This window comes from Hippopotamus amphibius, chromosome 6 (genome assembly GCF_030028045.1).
Source record: "Hippopotamus amphibius kiboko isolate mHipAmp2 chromosome 6, mHipAmp2.hap2, whole genome shotgun sequence".
Classification (NCBI taxonomy): Eukaryota; Metazoa; Chordata; class Mammalia; order Artiodactyla; family Hippopotamidae; genus Hippopotamus; species Hippopotamus amphibius.
The window spans coordinates 5,450,603-5,465,733 of record NC_080191.1 but is presented as its reverse complement, the minus strand read 5'-3'; the positions used below and the strand labels follow the sequence as shown (position 1 = coordinate 5,465,733).

The following is a 15,131-nucleotide window of genomic DNA, read 5'->3' as shown; positions in this document are numbered from 1 at the left end:
AAAAGTTACCACAAAACGTATAGAAATGTATTCCATACATTGTAAGATAAATTCTAAACTGTATGAAAGGAGAGGGACGAAGCAGAAAGCAGTGGGGAAGTGGCCCTGGCCTGTAACGTGTAGCTGTTTGTCTCTTGTTTCCACGCTGTCACGTTATTTAATATTCCCCGCAGCTCCACTGCACCATTCCGAACCTCAGAAAAAGAGAGGGGAAGTAACTCTTCCCTGGAGTATCATCATTTATGTTCTAAAGTGCCAAAAATACCTGAAAGCGCAATTAGCTTATTTAAGAAGCAGAGATTATATGGTTCTCAGCCTGCCTCATAGGGTCACTGGGAGGATAACAGGGATGGGTGATGTATGTTAGTGCTTTGAGCACAGTTGGAAGAAAATCTTTGTGTAAGTTCGAGGTGGCTTGGTAATTATCTAGCAAAATCAGAATATCCGATCAAAGAGAATCACTCTGATCTACTCAGGGTTTTGTTTTTGTTTTTGTTTTTTTTTTGGTTTAATAATGTGTTACAAATTGACAGGTGTTCATCACATGATCTACGGTTCAGTTAGATCACGCAGACAGTGCCTTGTGGGTGCCAGTGATGTTCTGCCCTTTACTGGTCTTCACCACAGATGTGCCTGATAGTCCTGTGACTCTAACAATCTCCATCACGTTTTCTCAGAGAAGAAAGCAATTATGGACTTGCATAAAGTATAAATTTGCCCAAAAGTGTGAAAAACAAATTTCCATGCTAGACCCCAGGCCTGGCTTTTTAACTTTACTCCTGGAGGCAGGTACTTTGCTTCCCCTCTGGGCTGCCCGAGGCCTCACAGACACAACTTGCATTGGCATCAAGGTTGTGTCAAGACCCCAAGGAGCCCAGGAAGAATTCGGCACCAGTCTGGGAGCCAACAAGGTTCTAACGGGAGGGCTGCCCTCGCTCCCCCAGGAAGAAACGCTAGCCTGCATAGCTGACCTTATGGGCTTGCTACCTACATGGAAAGACCCTTTCCCTGTGGCCACCTGCGTGTTTGGGGCACATCACACACCAGGACCAGAAGCCCACTCCAGAAACAGTTCAAGCGAAAGCTCCATTATACTCAGAAATATGTTACAATCGCAAACCCTTCTCCTTTGGATCACAAAAACTCTTTGATAGTTTCACCTAAACAAGCAAAAAAAAAAAAGAAAACCAAACAAACCAACCTGTGGGAAACTTTCTCACATTAGACACACAATTTTTTCTGGCGACATCTGGAACTAAAGACCCAGAGTAAGGTTAAAAATGACATTCTCACTGAAACCATTTATGAAAAGCCTATTACCTAGCAATTTCGTATTTGAATGCAATTATGTTAATGTTATTAGTACATTATGAATGGTACTAATATGATTATTGTTTTGTGTGGTATTACAGGAAATTAATTTAAATGGATTTACATATTTTCAGATAAGGGGCACTGCTAACATGGGTAAATAAGAAGGCGGACGTTCCTTTGAAACAAAAATAAACACTAAGAGAAAGCTGGGTTGTGACTTCATTTGTAATACTAATGCAGCCATTATTGTGGGTTTTTTGTTAATGTAAACATTTTGCAATTTCAGAAGTGTTCTTCTTGCATAAAGGAACAACCTGAATTAGTCTCCCAGCCCCTCGGAGGTGTTCCTTAGCTCCATCTCATAGCTCAGGGAGTTGACAACCAAGGGAATGAAGCAACTTGTCCCAGATTATACCCAGAGTCTCAGAAGGGGCGATATTCAAACTCACATGGCCTAGAACTCAACCCCTACCCTCGCATCCCCAGGGAACGCAGCTTTGTACATCAACTCAGAGTTCTGATTAAAGAAGCCTGGGCCTCTGAAAACTCTCCTTCCCAGGATTTTAGTGAAAGGAATTGTCCCTCAAAGAATCAGTGCTTCTTTCTGCTTGCGGCGAGGCAGCCTCCCCCCCAGAGCTTGCCTTGGGCACACGTCCCCCTCATCCAGAGCTGAGTCCATCAAGCTCACGGAGCAGCAACTCTGCTGGCCCTGCGCTGCCAGTGCCCCGCTGCCGCTGGGACAAAGTGTGTACTGGAAACCAGCTACTGCCTGAGACCCTGTGCCTCCATCTGTGCCAGCTAAGGTTGTTCAAGGGCAAGAGATAGGTCACTGGGGATGGTCGGGAAAAGCTGCCCAAGGGCGGGGTTTGGGCTGGGCCTGGACACAACCGGCTGACAAAGAGACAGGAGCATCCGAGGTCAGGGGAGCTGTGGGTGCAACGGGCGGCCGTGGCAATTTTCAAGGCACATTCAAGGTGAACGCTGAAAGATGGAGCGTCAGAGTGGGCTGGTGCTAATTGCAGGTGACCTGGAGGCAAATGGTGGTGATGGTGGGGAGGACAGTTTGCTACAGGCTTCTAAAAACGTGAAATTGACAAGGGGAGAAGCCGCATTTGCGGAAAAGAATCTGGCATCTGTGTGAAGAAAGAACTGGAGCAGGGGGAGCAAGAGGTTAGGAAATAAGTCTTTTGCAAGAATCTAGGCCCGGGGTGATAAGGCCCTGAGTGTCTGGGAGCAATGGCCACTGCCCCAGACCCAGGGACAGTATCTCATCTGAGAAAGTAAACCAAAGTTTCGAGTCAGCAATTTTATGATGACTTGTGCTAATTATCGGTGATTTCCCTTTAAACCGAAAGTTCCTGGAGGACCCATACGCAGACACATTTTGCCTGTGTCTTCAGCACAGAGTAAATGCCGGCCCCCAGTAAATGCCTGCTGACCGACTGACTGAGTAACTGAAAGAGTGAGTGAGTGAGTGAAGGGAATCACGCAGGCACGAGAGAACGGATGGACTGTAACAAGGCCTGCTGGAGAGAATTTCCTGGCTGACGACAGGGATTCCAGGCATCCTGGTACGCTTGTGAGGAAGCTGCTGGGGGCCTGGCCCTGGGACGGCTGCCTCGCCTGTGCGTGCACCCAGCCGGTCCCCATCCTTTTCCCTGGATAAGGGAAGCCCTCAGGCTGATAGTTCCAGGTGTCTCCCGTGAGCCCTTTCAGGGACGTGCAGGCTTCCTTTCCATCCGACTGAAGGACCACAGCAGCTTCTCTCTCCTGTGATGCTGAGGAAGCCCATAGCGTCTCCACGCGAAGAATGAAAGAAAAGTGATCATATAATTTCTACTTTATATGATTGGTGTGAGGATTAAATGAGTTAATAGATAGACATAACACAGTAGGCAGTGATGTCTGAGAAGCACACAGTATTAGCCATTCTTCTTCTTCTTCTTATCATTATTAACCTAACAAGTTGCATTAAATTCTAAATATTTCCATTCTAGGTACAGGCGAAATGAAGATAATTCCTTAACTTTTTTAAGCAGTGCAAACTTTCTTACTTTCCCTTAAAACAACAATTGATTTTCTAGGTAGCTAGTTGATACGTTGGTGACTGAGGTTAAATATTCCGTTAGAATTTTGTGTTAGTGATTTTAAAAACATAACACCTACATTGTTATATTTAGCATTTACCATAATAGAATGTTTCTCAGTTCTAAGTCAAAGATTAATATCATAATATTTTGACTCCTATACAGTTCACTTCTGCAAATAATAATTTGATCCGTAAATCTAGACGGATATTGGTATATCTCTAGTTAACATTCAAATCATTCTGTCATCGCTTTCCAATTATCTTTTCATGAAAAAATATTAATAGACCAATTCCTATAAAGGCATTTGTATTTAATTGAATTAGCATTTGTCTTTGATTAAAGCATTTTAAAACAGTCACATATCTTTTTACCTACCTCATCTTGGTGATGTCTTCTTACCTACGCTGTGAAGATGGCTAGAAATATCAGTAATAAGGCTTATGAATGGGAACTGGAAATGGGTCTATGCCACTCTCTCTGAATAGCAAGTAAAAATACCATAAAATCAGAAACTAGATTTAGATTTCAAAGATTACAGGTAAAAATAATGCTGGTAAACAGGCTAGTTTATAAAGAGGAAATGCACCATAGATTAAGAATTTATGAAATATGAAGGGAGGGGTAACGTGGGGTCAATTTAGTATTTTACCATCTTGCTATTCAGCTAGAGGCGATAAAGCAACGTATCTTCTGCCATTCTGAATTTCCTGGTCAGCGCTGTGAGGACGGGGACGGAGGTCTAGGGAAGCGAGCAGGACAATTGCCTGTGAGAAGTCAGAGGAGGCGCGGGTGAGGTCAGGTGTGTGCAGGGCAGGGGCAGGGCCACTGCTGGATGGCCATCTGGATGTAAGAGGGCATTCTGCACCCTCTGCACGCTCACACGCTCACCTTACCTTCCTTGTCCCTAGCACATATTAAACACTTACTCCGTGCAAGCAGGATGCTGAGGGTTTGGCTTGTATTACCTCTCAGTTCTTAAAACAGCTCCATGAACGAAAGACTGTTGTTAACCCTCGTCTTGCGGAGGCTCTGCGACTTGCCTGGTCTGACAGCCAGGCTGGGGCTGGCGTCCAGGCCATTGGATGCAGGGCTCATGCTTTGACTGCTGCCTCTCCCGGGAGCCCCAAGACTGGGGACGTGGCCCTTTCTCCAGGCTATGCCATCTTATAAGCACACCGCTCCTTCCTGCCCTAATTAACAGCTAGCCCTTCACCATATGGCTTAGTAACAGACACAGAAAATGTCTGTAACGTATAAGGCTGCGTGCCCAGGATCTGGCCCGATATCCAGAGGTCGGGATCATGAAAGTCGGAAAGTCAGAGACTACCGAGGACCGAGTGAAACCCGTGGCCTGGTCGGGATCTTGCAGAGGCAGTAGCATACTCTGAATAGGTCCCGGCAAGGGGAATCCTCCAAGAACTAAACTTCCTGAGGCTTTTACCCTGAGAGGCTGCGCCCACTCCCGATGCTGCCCAGTTGGCAGAAGTGTTCAGCCAGGAGACTACCATGTTTCATCCCTGTGAACACAGAGGGCCACCACATCCTTCCACAAGCTGTTGGCTTCACTCTCAGTATGGTCCAGGCAACTTCTGGCCCAGAATGGGGTACTTCTGCTCCCAGAACATCTTGCAGACCCATTAGTGGTGAAGTCAGCCTTTTTGTAACTGAATGATTTATCTTGGCTCATTTATGTACCAAATAACTCTTGATGCCTACTATGTGACAATGTATCCTGCTTCTAAGTCCCAATTTCTAACAGTATTTTTCAGACCATATATATCCAAAGGGGCCATAATATTTCACACTAGTTCTATGAGGGTGAGTCAAAATTATCTGCACTCTGGCTGTAGAATTTATTTTAATTAACTTTTAGAAAAGACAAATACATAATTTTTCAGCATAATCTTGCTTTTCAATATGCTTTGTCCATCTGTCAATAGCTTTCGTATTCCCTCATTAAAAAATGTTTTAGGCTGAGCTGTGAGCCACGAATGCACCACTGTCTTCACTTCTTCATCAGAAGTGAAGTTTTGTCCTCGTAGGGCTGCTTTCAGGGGACCAAACAGGTGAAAGTCTGATGGAGCAAGATCAGGACCATAGGGAGGATGCTTTAACACCTCAAAACAAAGTTTTTGCAGAGTGTTGACAGTGTGGGCAGAAGTGTGCAGACATGTACACCCTCAGACCACAAAAAAATGAATCACTGCCCGCTGCTCTTCTTTCATGTAAATCACAAGTGGAGCATCCATTTTTGCTTGCACTGCAGTTACAAATAAACTGATGTAACATGTTCACACCTGCACAGCAGTGACTGGGGAGACAGTAACCTTGAAGGGAAAGCACTGATAAGACAGTATGGCCAACAGAAGTTTTAATATAACCAGAGTGTGGATAATTTTTGACTCACCCTCATACAAAAAGCTATTTTCAATTAGTGAAAAGTTTAGATTATCACACATTTGAACAGTAGTTTGCTCCTTGAAGTATCTAATTCAAATTTTATGAAGGAGATATTACAGAAAATCTGCTTTAAAAGTTAGATTAAAATGTAATTTTTTTGTATATCAATTCCACTTATATGTGCAGATCTAAACTATTATTAAGTGTTTAAAAATAATGTATTCTGGGACTTCCCTGGTGGTCCAGTGGTTGAGACTCTGGGCTTCCACTTCAGGGAGCATGGGTTCGATCCCTGGTCGAGGAACTAAGATCCCACATTCTGTGTGGCTTGGCATAAATAAATAAATAAATAAATAAATAAATAAATAAATAAGTTTACTCTTAGAAAATATAACATTTAAACTATTTACCCTATCTCTGAGTAAAGGCTTGCTGAGCAAGCAAACTTCAACACAGTCCCTATTACATAATTACTAATTCCAAGTTAACGTAGCCTGTATTTTTTTCTCTTCTAACTGCTGGCTGGTATTTCATCATGCTTTTTCAGGATTGGCAGCTGTAGGAAAGGAAGCTAACATTCAGATACATTACCTCTACTCTTGAGATGAGTTTATAACTAACAGATAAAATGGTATTTTTGATAAAATGGTATTTTCAGTATGCCACTTTGGAAAATATTAATTTAAATTAATTTTGAAAGATAAGAAACTTAGTTCACTTATGAGAAAATCTGGCATGGTAATTGTAAATGAATAATATGTAATGGAAAAGCAAAAGTAAACTGAATACTTTGAAAATACTGAAATACTGTAGGTGATAATCTTTCATTCAAATAATCTGCATTCAAAATCTCAACAATCAAAATCTATCTAACCTGATATAATTTATGACTTTATATTTTTTATATAGTAGAAATATTTGCTTCATTTATTTCATAAGAAAGTTCAATTTGCTCTTCATATTTTTTCTATCAGCAAGGTCTGTATTTTTTTTTAAATTGTTTTGTGGTTCTATCGGCTATAACATCAGATTTGCCAAACTGCATTCTAAATTTTTCAGGGTCATAGTTTTGCCTGCTTTTATGTAACATTCATTTGTGTTTTATTTTCATCTACACCTCCATAAAAAGCAGGAAATTAGATTTTAGATTGCTGTTAAATTTCCCTTTCATTACATTTTCAACCTCCTTGGGCTCCCTGTAGCTTTCTTCTCAGACTTGTTGAATTTCTCCTTTTCTTTTTTTTTGGTTTGGAACTTAACATGTATTTCCAGGCTGGGCATATATACCAAAATGATGTGCTTCTCAGTTTTTCCTAGTTGGTATTTTAAATTTTTCAAGCTACCTTCAACTTGCTATAACAACCTTCTCATCTGTCAAATGAATTAAAATATTTACTGATCTTTCCTAGATCCTAGCAACAGTCAGTTGGAAATTCCAGTTTTTAAAAGATCACATTCAGAATTATAAGGAGTTACAGACAAAACTATGCAAGTCCTTGAAGTAAATTTAATAAGAAATCTGCAGGATCTCTATGAAAGAAACCATTCAGGAATGTAAAAGACGGGAGGAAGTGGAGAGACATATCTTCCTGGTTGGAGGGACTTGTGCAACGATGATTAGTGTTTTTGCCTGTCCAGCATCTGGCAACAGGCCACTGGTTTCCCCTGAGGGTCTAGCATTGCCATCACAAGCACTCTAGGTGGGGTGGGACCACCGAGAGGCCCTTCCCCCAGCTAAGAGCTGAGCCTGTGAGCCTCGTCAGGCTGACTGGGCTCTGCTGGGGATTTGAGCTTGATTCTGAAGAACTGAAAATGCTTGGAGATTATTCTCCCCAATGGTGTGTCCTGGGGGAAGGGGGCACGGGGGGGGGGGGTTGTCCTTAATTCACACCACCTCTGTCTGGGGAGAGTTTCCCTAATTCCTGCCTGCTTTCTGAGGTCTGGATCTTCACTTAGGTTGCTGGTTTCTTTGAGTCTGTAAGCTACCTCGTACCTTTCCAATAAGTTCCTTTCATGCTTAAGTTATCTGAAGTTAGCTTTCGCTTCCCGTAAGCCAAGAACTCTACTTGTGATTCAAAGTTTTCTTCATGTAGGCTATACATAAGCTATTGAAGCCTGTATATTTGTTTTCTTTTTTTTTAATTAATTAATTTTTTGGTCTCATAGGGTCTTCGTTACTGCACGGGGGCTTTCTCTAGCGGCAGCGAGTGGGGGCTACTCTACCGCCGGGTGCTGGCTTCTCACTGCGGTGGCTTCTCTTGCTGCGGAGCAAGGGCTCCAGGCTCTCGGGTTTCAGTAGTTGCAGCATGCAGAATCAGTAGCTGTGGCACACAGGCTTAGTTGCTCCACAGCATGTGGGATCTTCCCGGGGCAGGGCTCGAACCCGTGTCCCCTGCATTGGCAGGCGGATTCTTAACCACTGCACCACCAGGGAAGTCCCGAAGTCTGTATATTTATTTTCGACTCTGCTACTTTATTAAATTCTTTTGCTTGTTCAGTTCATCCTCTTGGGTTTTCCAGGTGTAAAATATGTATCCTCCCCAAAGTGGCTATTTTGTCTTCTTTCCAAGCTTTTACCTCTAATGTCTTGCTCGCGTGTAGTAGCATGGGCTGTTGTCTACAGTATAATGTTAAACAGCAGTGACGGTCACGGTGACAGTCACAGTCTAGGGGGAATATTTGTGGTATGTCTCCATTAAGCACGATGCTGACTTTTGGACTGAGATAGATGTATTTTAACTTCTAAAAGAACTATTCCACTCTTTCTTATTTTGTTTTTATCAATACTGTGTGTTGAATATGATCCAATGCCTTATCAGCATCTTTGGAAATGATCATAAATGTTTTTATTTAATCCTTAATATGATAAATTTTGTTAATAGCATCCTTAGTAATAAATAATCCTTATGTTTCTGAAATAAAGTACATTTGGGAATGATGCTTCATTCTTTTCATATGCTTCTGGATTTAGTCTGCTAATATTTTATTTAACATTTACACTTTAATATTAATAAATGATGTTGGTCTATTGTTTACTTTCTCTGCCTTTTTTGTGTTTGGATATAATGTTATACTTCCTCTAGAGAGGATATTTAGATGTTTCCCGTATTGTTACCCTAAGCTTTGGATTAATCCTCATGTCTGGGCCTAGTGATTTTGTCTGTTTGTTTGGGGGAAGAGTAGCTCTTTGATAGCCTTTTATATTTCTCCCATAGATATTAAGTCTTTTTAGATTTTCTATCTCCTCTGGGGTCAGTTTTGACAAATTGCATTTTCCTAGAAATCTTTTCAATTTATCCAGATTTCAAATTTATTTGCATGGAGCTGAACAAAATAATACCCTATGTTTCTTTTAATTCCCTCTATTTTCTGCCCCCCTACCCTGCTTAATATTTCTTTGTTTCCACATTCTCCATTTTTTCTTGATTAGATTAGCTATTGGGTTATATCTTTTATTGAGTTCTTTTTCTTTTGAAAACCATCTTTTGGATTTATTTTGTAGTTCTGCTGTTTTGATTTTCTTTTTAATAAATTCAGTTTTTCCCTTTAAGAATTCTTCTGTTTGTTTTGTTGCTCCTTTCCTAACTTCTTGAGTTAGGGTATTTTTTGTTTTGTTTTGTTTTTTTGTTTTTTGATGCTTTATTTTTAATTAATACAAAGATTTAAGATGATTCATATTCTTCTGAGCATTCTAGTGACCTCTTCTAGCTTCTGATATGTAGTATTTTTATCATGCTGTTTTCTTTTTAATTTGTAATTTGGGATTGTATTTCCTTTTTGACCTAAAAGTTATTTAAATAAAATCAAGTACTTAGTGTCTACCTTTGCTTCTGTTAGATACATTTATTTGTCTGTCAGTTGGTTCATCAGCTTCAGATGATGTTCTTTAACCCCAAATTATTGCAAATGAGGCAAACAGCAAATTAACTCTACTTCCCATCTTTTTTCCCCTTCTTCCTCTTAGTTTTTTTGTTAGTTGTATCATTTCCACATTGTCAGAGCATTTGATACTTATTTTGTTTTGCCATCCTAATCCCCGCATTGTTTTAGTCTTAGTTCTTCAGTAAAATCTGCTCAATATGCAGCACTGATCATTTGTCATCTCTGGGCTGAGAATTGGCCTCAGTAATTTCCTTGTGAAGGAGAGAAACAACCTTCCCTAATGTCACATTTTCAAAGTTGTTTGTCTTTAGCCTCTGTATTTGAAGACTAGTCTAAAATCTCATATTTTATTTCCTCTGGTTTGTATAGATACATATCTGCAATCTTCCAACCTTGAGAGGAGCTATGAAGAATTCGAAGACTAACATGAGTTTCCTCCGTATAAGTGACTTGATTCTTTTGTCTGGCTACACATTATTTTTTCTTTATATTTGAAACTCAGTAACATGGGAGATATCTTGGTGATAGAATATACAGGGTCGGATTTTCAAGTCAGGCTTATAAGAATCAGAGATCTTGCCTCTTTATTAATAATTCAAAGGGTACAAGTAACTTCAAGACACAGGAAAAGCATGAAGTCAAACTGTGTAGCTCCCCCAGTCCTTCCTGGAAATGTTAGGATGCACCCTTTTCCAGATTTGAGATCACCAAAGAATGTCTGGAGAGCATTACTTTCAAATCATGAAACATCCCCACTTTACGTTCCAATAACTGACATTTTCCTCCATTATGTTTCCTCTACTAAACAGTCAGGAGATCTAGAGCGTGTTTACAAGGATATTTGGTCATTCTCTTCCTCTTTTTCTCCATCCCACACCCCTCACCCCCAACCCTAGGATAGAGAGGTTGGGTTACAGACCCACCCACTGCTCAGCATTCTGGGTCAGCTTTCCAGGACACAGGCTGTGCTCTTCCAGAATATGGGTTCAAGTCTTCCTTTACTTTAATTACAATATCTTGAATTAAGTCTTTTAATATTTGTTCTGTCCCAGTGTATTTTCCCTCTGCAAGAGCTCCAATTGTGTTTTAAAAACCTCTGTGTCTGTCTTCTCTATTTCTTGCTTTAATCTCTCTAGCCATTTCAAATTGTCAATTTCACTTTTTATTCCACTCATGTTTTCTCATTCCTGTTATCTGTGACTTTGCTGTGTTTTCTGTAGAGCTCATCTTCTGTGCTTCCTTCAATTTGATCTTCACTTCCATGATTCTTTTTTTACTTCTTTCCTGAGTCCTGGTTTTCACTTCCTCCAGTTGTCTTGCTGTCTGTTGCCCAGGATTGTGTGGTTTTGCTCTAGCGGCTCTCTTCACAGTTGTGATCGCTTCGTTGTTTATTCGTTTTTATCAGTTAAATCAGAAGTTCCACCATTCTTGGCACGTTGGAGCCATCGTGTCGTTGAGTTTGTGTGAATATTCTTCCTCTAGTGAATTTCAATGCTCCTTCCCATGTTTTTTTGTTAGAGTATGGACGCTATGCCAGCCTTTGTTTCAGATGGCCCACTGTGAGGTGTCTTGGATTTCCCAGCTAAGTGGAGGATCTTCTTGCGAGAGATGGAAGATCCACTCCACTTATTGAAGTATCTGGGAGGAATTGTTTCCTCTGCTTCCCCAAACCAAATCAACCCAGGAGGGCATCTGCCCTGGGCCCGTCTTCTCACCCTTGCTCTGAGTCCGTCGCTACATTGGGAGGTGTGTCCTTTGTTCCTCCTCACCTCGTAGAAGCAGGTGCTCTGAGGTCTGCCCCCCTACCAGGGCCAGCTGGTTCTTGCTCACATGTCTTCCTGCATGTCCACTCTGCAGAGCTTCCCGTCCCCCCAGATCTGGCAGCTCTTGTCCTATGCATGGGATATGTTTGTCACTTGGGGGGTGGGGGGAGTCTGTCACCTCCAGAAAATGTATTTTTGCTGTTGTTTCCTGCGCTCTGCCACCTGTGCACCATCTCAGTATTCACCCCCATGTGTGGCTTCTGTTGCATGTCCCCAGGCACAGCCCTGCCCTGACCTCCTCTGCTTTGGTGGCAGTCCTAACAGTTTTTGAGCTTGCCGCTTAGACCCATGTCCTGATTTCACCACACCCTGAGCTGATAGGAGTCACGTCATGCACATTCCGTGGGCCCTTGGCAGCCCCGTACTACACACTAACCTAATGGTGTGTGAGCAAGGTCAAGGTTCAGTGAACTCTCACTTCAAGAAGCTGTCACTCTAAAAGAGAAGACATCACCCATCACGTGTGTAACCCCACTGATGACAAGCAATGACGTCATGAGAACTAGAGTTGAAATTACTGAGGCTGTGGAAGAGAAGATTTTTCCAGCCAGAGGATCCGGAACATGGTACCATTTGAACTGAGATGAGAAGGATGGGTAGGAGTTTTACATCTGGAGTTGGGCAGGATGCTCCAGGTGCAGAAACCAGTGCCAACAAATGTGGGCAAACCCACACCTGGACAGGTAGCCACAGTAGGTCCATCTGATCTGGAGCGAGAGCGGTAGTGAGGTGGGTAGAAGGAAAAACAACCGCAGGAGGGAGTGACACCCATCTTCGCCATCAAAGAAGCCCCTGAGCTCCTCATGGAAGATTTGAGGCTCTGCTCCAACCTGTCACCATGAGTATGTACAAGGGTGGGGACAGCAGGTGGGGGAGTTGACGTGTTTGAAACCAGGCCTTCGGAAGCGTAAACTTGCAACGCTATGCAAAATAGATCAAACGGCGAGCAAAAATCAAAAAACTGCAGCACAAGGGTTAAAAAAAATAACAATACTTGAAAATCAAGGTAAATCATTTTTTCTCATGCTATGTGAAATCTACGTAGTGTACATTTGATTTCATTTAATCTCAGAAGTAAGAATCTATAGTGAATCCTCTAGAAAATGAACCTTCGAGCTTTTCACTTTGAAGATGAAATCTAAACAGCTTATATTCAATAATGACCAATTCTAAGCAAAATAGACTATTAATAGGATAATGATATGTAATTAAAATACACTATGTATGAGTCAGTCTACATTGAGCCAACCTTTGATGTAGTAAATTAATAGCGCATGGAAAAATGAGGCCTATCTGATTTTAGCATGCATTCCAAATTCAATGAACTTCAACAAATACATGGACAGCATTTTTTCCTTTTTTACTAAAATGAAATATCTTAAAGGCTCAAGATAGAATCAGATGTTTATCATGTCCACAAGAAGCAGATCAAGTTTTTCAAGAATGTTTTTTAAATATTGTAGATTAAATCATTAACAATTAAAGCATTAAATTGAATATTCTGGCAGGACTCTTTTTTTCTTTAAAAGAATTCTTGTTTGGATCACTTGAAGAAAAATACTGCAATTTTCTTTTTCTCACTGAATAAAGCTTTTAAATAATATTAAGACATTTAAACCAAAGCAACCATGGGGAAAAAAATTCCACCAGAGTGGCACTAATCTTAAATCACAGCCTAGGGAGGTGACATACTTACTGACGTTAACATGCACACAGGCTTATACCACTTACAAGAAATGTTTCTGCCTCCCCCAAACTGGCCCTTTTAGTGCCAAAAAGTCAGAATCTAAGCAAAGTCTTTGGTCAAGAAATCTCAACTCAAAGGCTGCCTCCTGTGTCTCTAATTTACTATCTACAAAAATACTTATTCCTCTTACCTTTTTGTAAAAGGAAACTCATTTTCATAGTTTTGGAATTTGCTGTGAGACGATTCAGACCATCCAGTTTTCCGCTCTTCCTTTTAGTCACCAAAAGCGACGGGAAGCAGCAAGTTCTTTCTGCAAACCCAGCACCGCCTGCGCCCTTCTGCCCTTCTACAACTCAGGGCTTCAATCGCCATTGCTATAATGGCCTCACACTTGTGCAAATTTGGGTAAATGTGGCCATTTTGGTGACTATTATCAAACAAAAGATGCTCTTACCATGCTGAAATAAAATGTATTATGAGATGTTTTTCACTACTAATTCTTGGCATTAGGTACTTTTTGTGTATTATAATTCAAAAATCATGTTGAGCATGTTATACACGTTGTTATGAGAGAAAATCAGTCACCTTTTAGATTAAAAGAGATTTCTTATTTATACTCAGTTCATGAATGTGTGTGATACTAATACAAAGAAACAGTTATAACCTTAAAGATCAGTGTTTGATGATTCTGTTTTTGTGATGGATGCGTATTTTGGTGTCTGAATGCTCTTGTCGTGTACATAAAACTCATGATTTCCAAAAAGAACTTGATTCAGTGATATGGGAACTGTGACAAAGGAATTGGCTTTTCTAATTTACAACCAGAAATTACATATCCAAAATTATTGGAAACTAATGGCTAAATAAACTGAACAAAGAAATAGGTATGCATTTTGGTTGAGATTATATTTTCTTTTTTTTAATAAATTTATTTATTAGCTGCGTTGGGTGTCTGTTGCTGCATTCAGGCTTTCTCTAGCTGCGGTGAGTGGGGGCTACTCTTCATTGCCATTGCAAGCTTCGCATTGTGGTGGCTTCTCTTGTTGTAGCTCTGGGCACATGAGCTTCAGTAGTTGCGGCACATGGGCTCAGTAGTTGTGGCGCGCAGGCTGTAGAGCACAGGCTCAGTACTTGTGGCACCTGGGCTTAGTTGCTCCATGGCACGTGGGATCTTCCCAGACCAGGGATTGAACCCATGTCCCCTGCCTTGGCAGGCAGATTCTTAACCACTGTGCCACCAGGGAAGCCCTGAGATTATATTTCCATATAATATTTCATATCAGGGTGTCACACAGTGTTATGGATAAATAAATGTTGGATTTTTTCCAACAAAAATAGAGTTTAATAGATTGATTTTTTTGTAAGTGGTTGCAGTCCTTTAGAATTATAGGACTATACAACCCTAAATGACCTTAGGGATTTTCTAGTCCTTCTCTCCATCTTACGTACAAGCTTCAGACAGCTTGCAGCAGCCCAAGGCCACACGATTAGCGCTGGCTGGACGGAACAGGTCCCAGATCATCAGCTTCCCTAGCGAGGACTCCGCCCTAGTCTGAGGTCACAGCCGTCTGCCCCCACAGAGCTCATAGGCATGCGTTACTTCTCCACACGTGATGAGAACAGTGGTCGATCGGAGGGACCCCAGAATTAGGAACCAGGAGCTGTGAGGGGTTGTTAGAATATTGTTCATTAAAGTTCTTAGTGTCTTTAATAGGTGAATCCAATCTTATTTTAGACATTTTAAAACCTGGAATGAGACAGTATCCTCACGTAGATAATATCCTATAATCGCTCTTCCAGTCTCCCAATGGTGTTGGAGTTCTGGACACGCAGAGCCACCTGCCCCCACCCCCATAGGGACTTGACAGCAGTGTGTCCACTGTCAATTCCACACTCTTCTCTCTCCCTGGAGACTCTGTCCTCCCTCAGGCTTCC

The 15,131-nt window shown here is 41.4% G+C and overlaps 1 protein-coding gene across 2 annotated transcripts in view; it reads left to right on the top strand.

Annotated features, from left to right (window-relative positions):
• PACRG (parkin coregulated) overlaps nt 1-15,131 on the top strand; it is a 487,647-nt gene that overhangs the window by 443,981 nt on the left and 28,535 nt on the right. The window contains exon 9 of one of the 2 annotated variants that reach the window (XM_057739447.1): nt 2,217-2,247. The exons of the other annotated variant lie outside the window; for it this stretch is intronic. Coding sequence (XP_057595430.1) covers nt 2,217-2,247 — 31 coding nt within the window. The remainder of the gene's footprint in view (nt 1-2,216; nt 2,248-15,131) is intronic. 2 annotated transcript variants of the gene reach the window in all.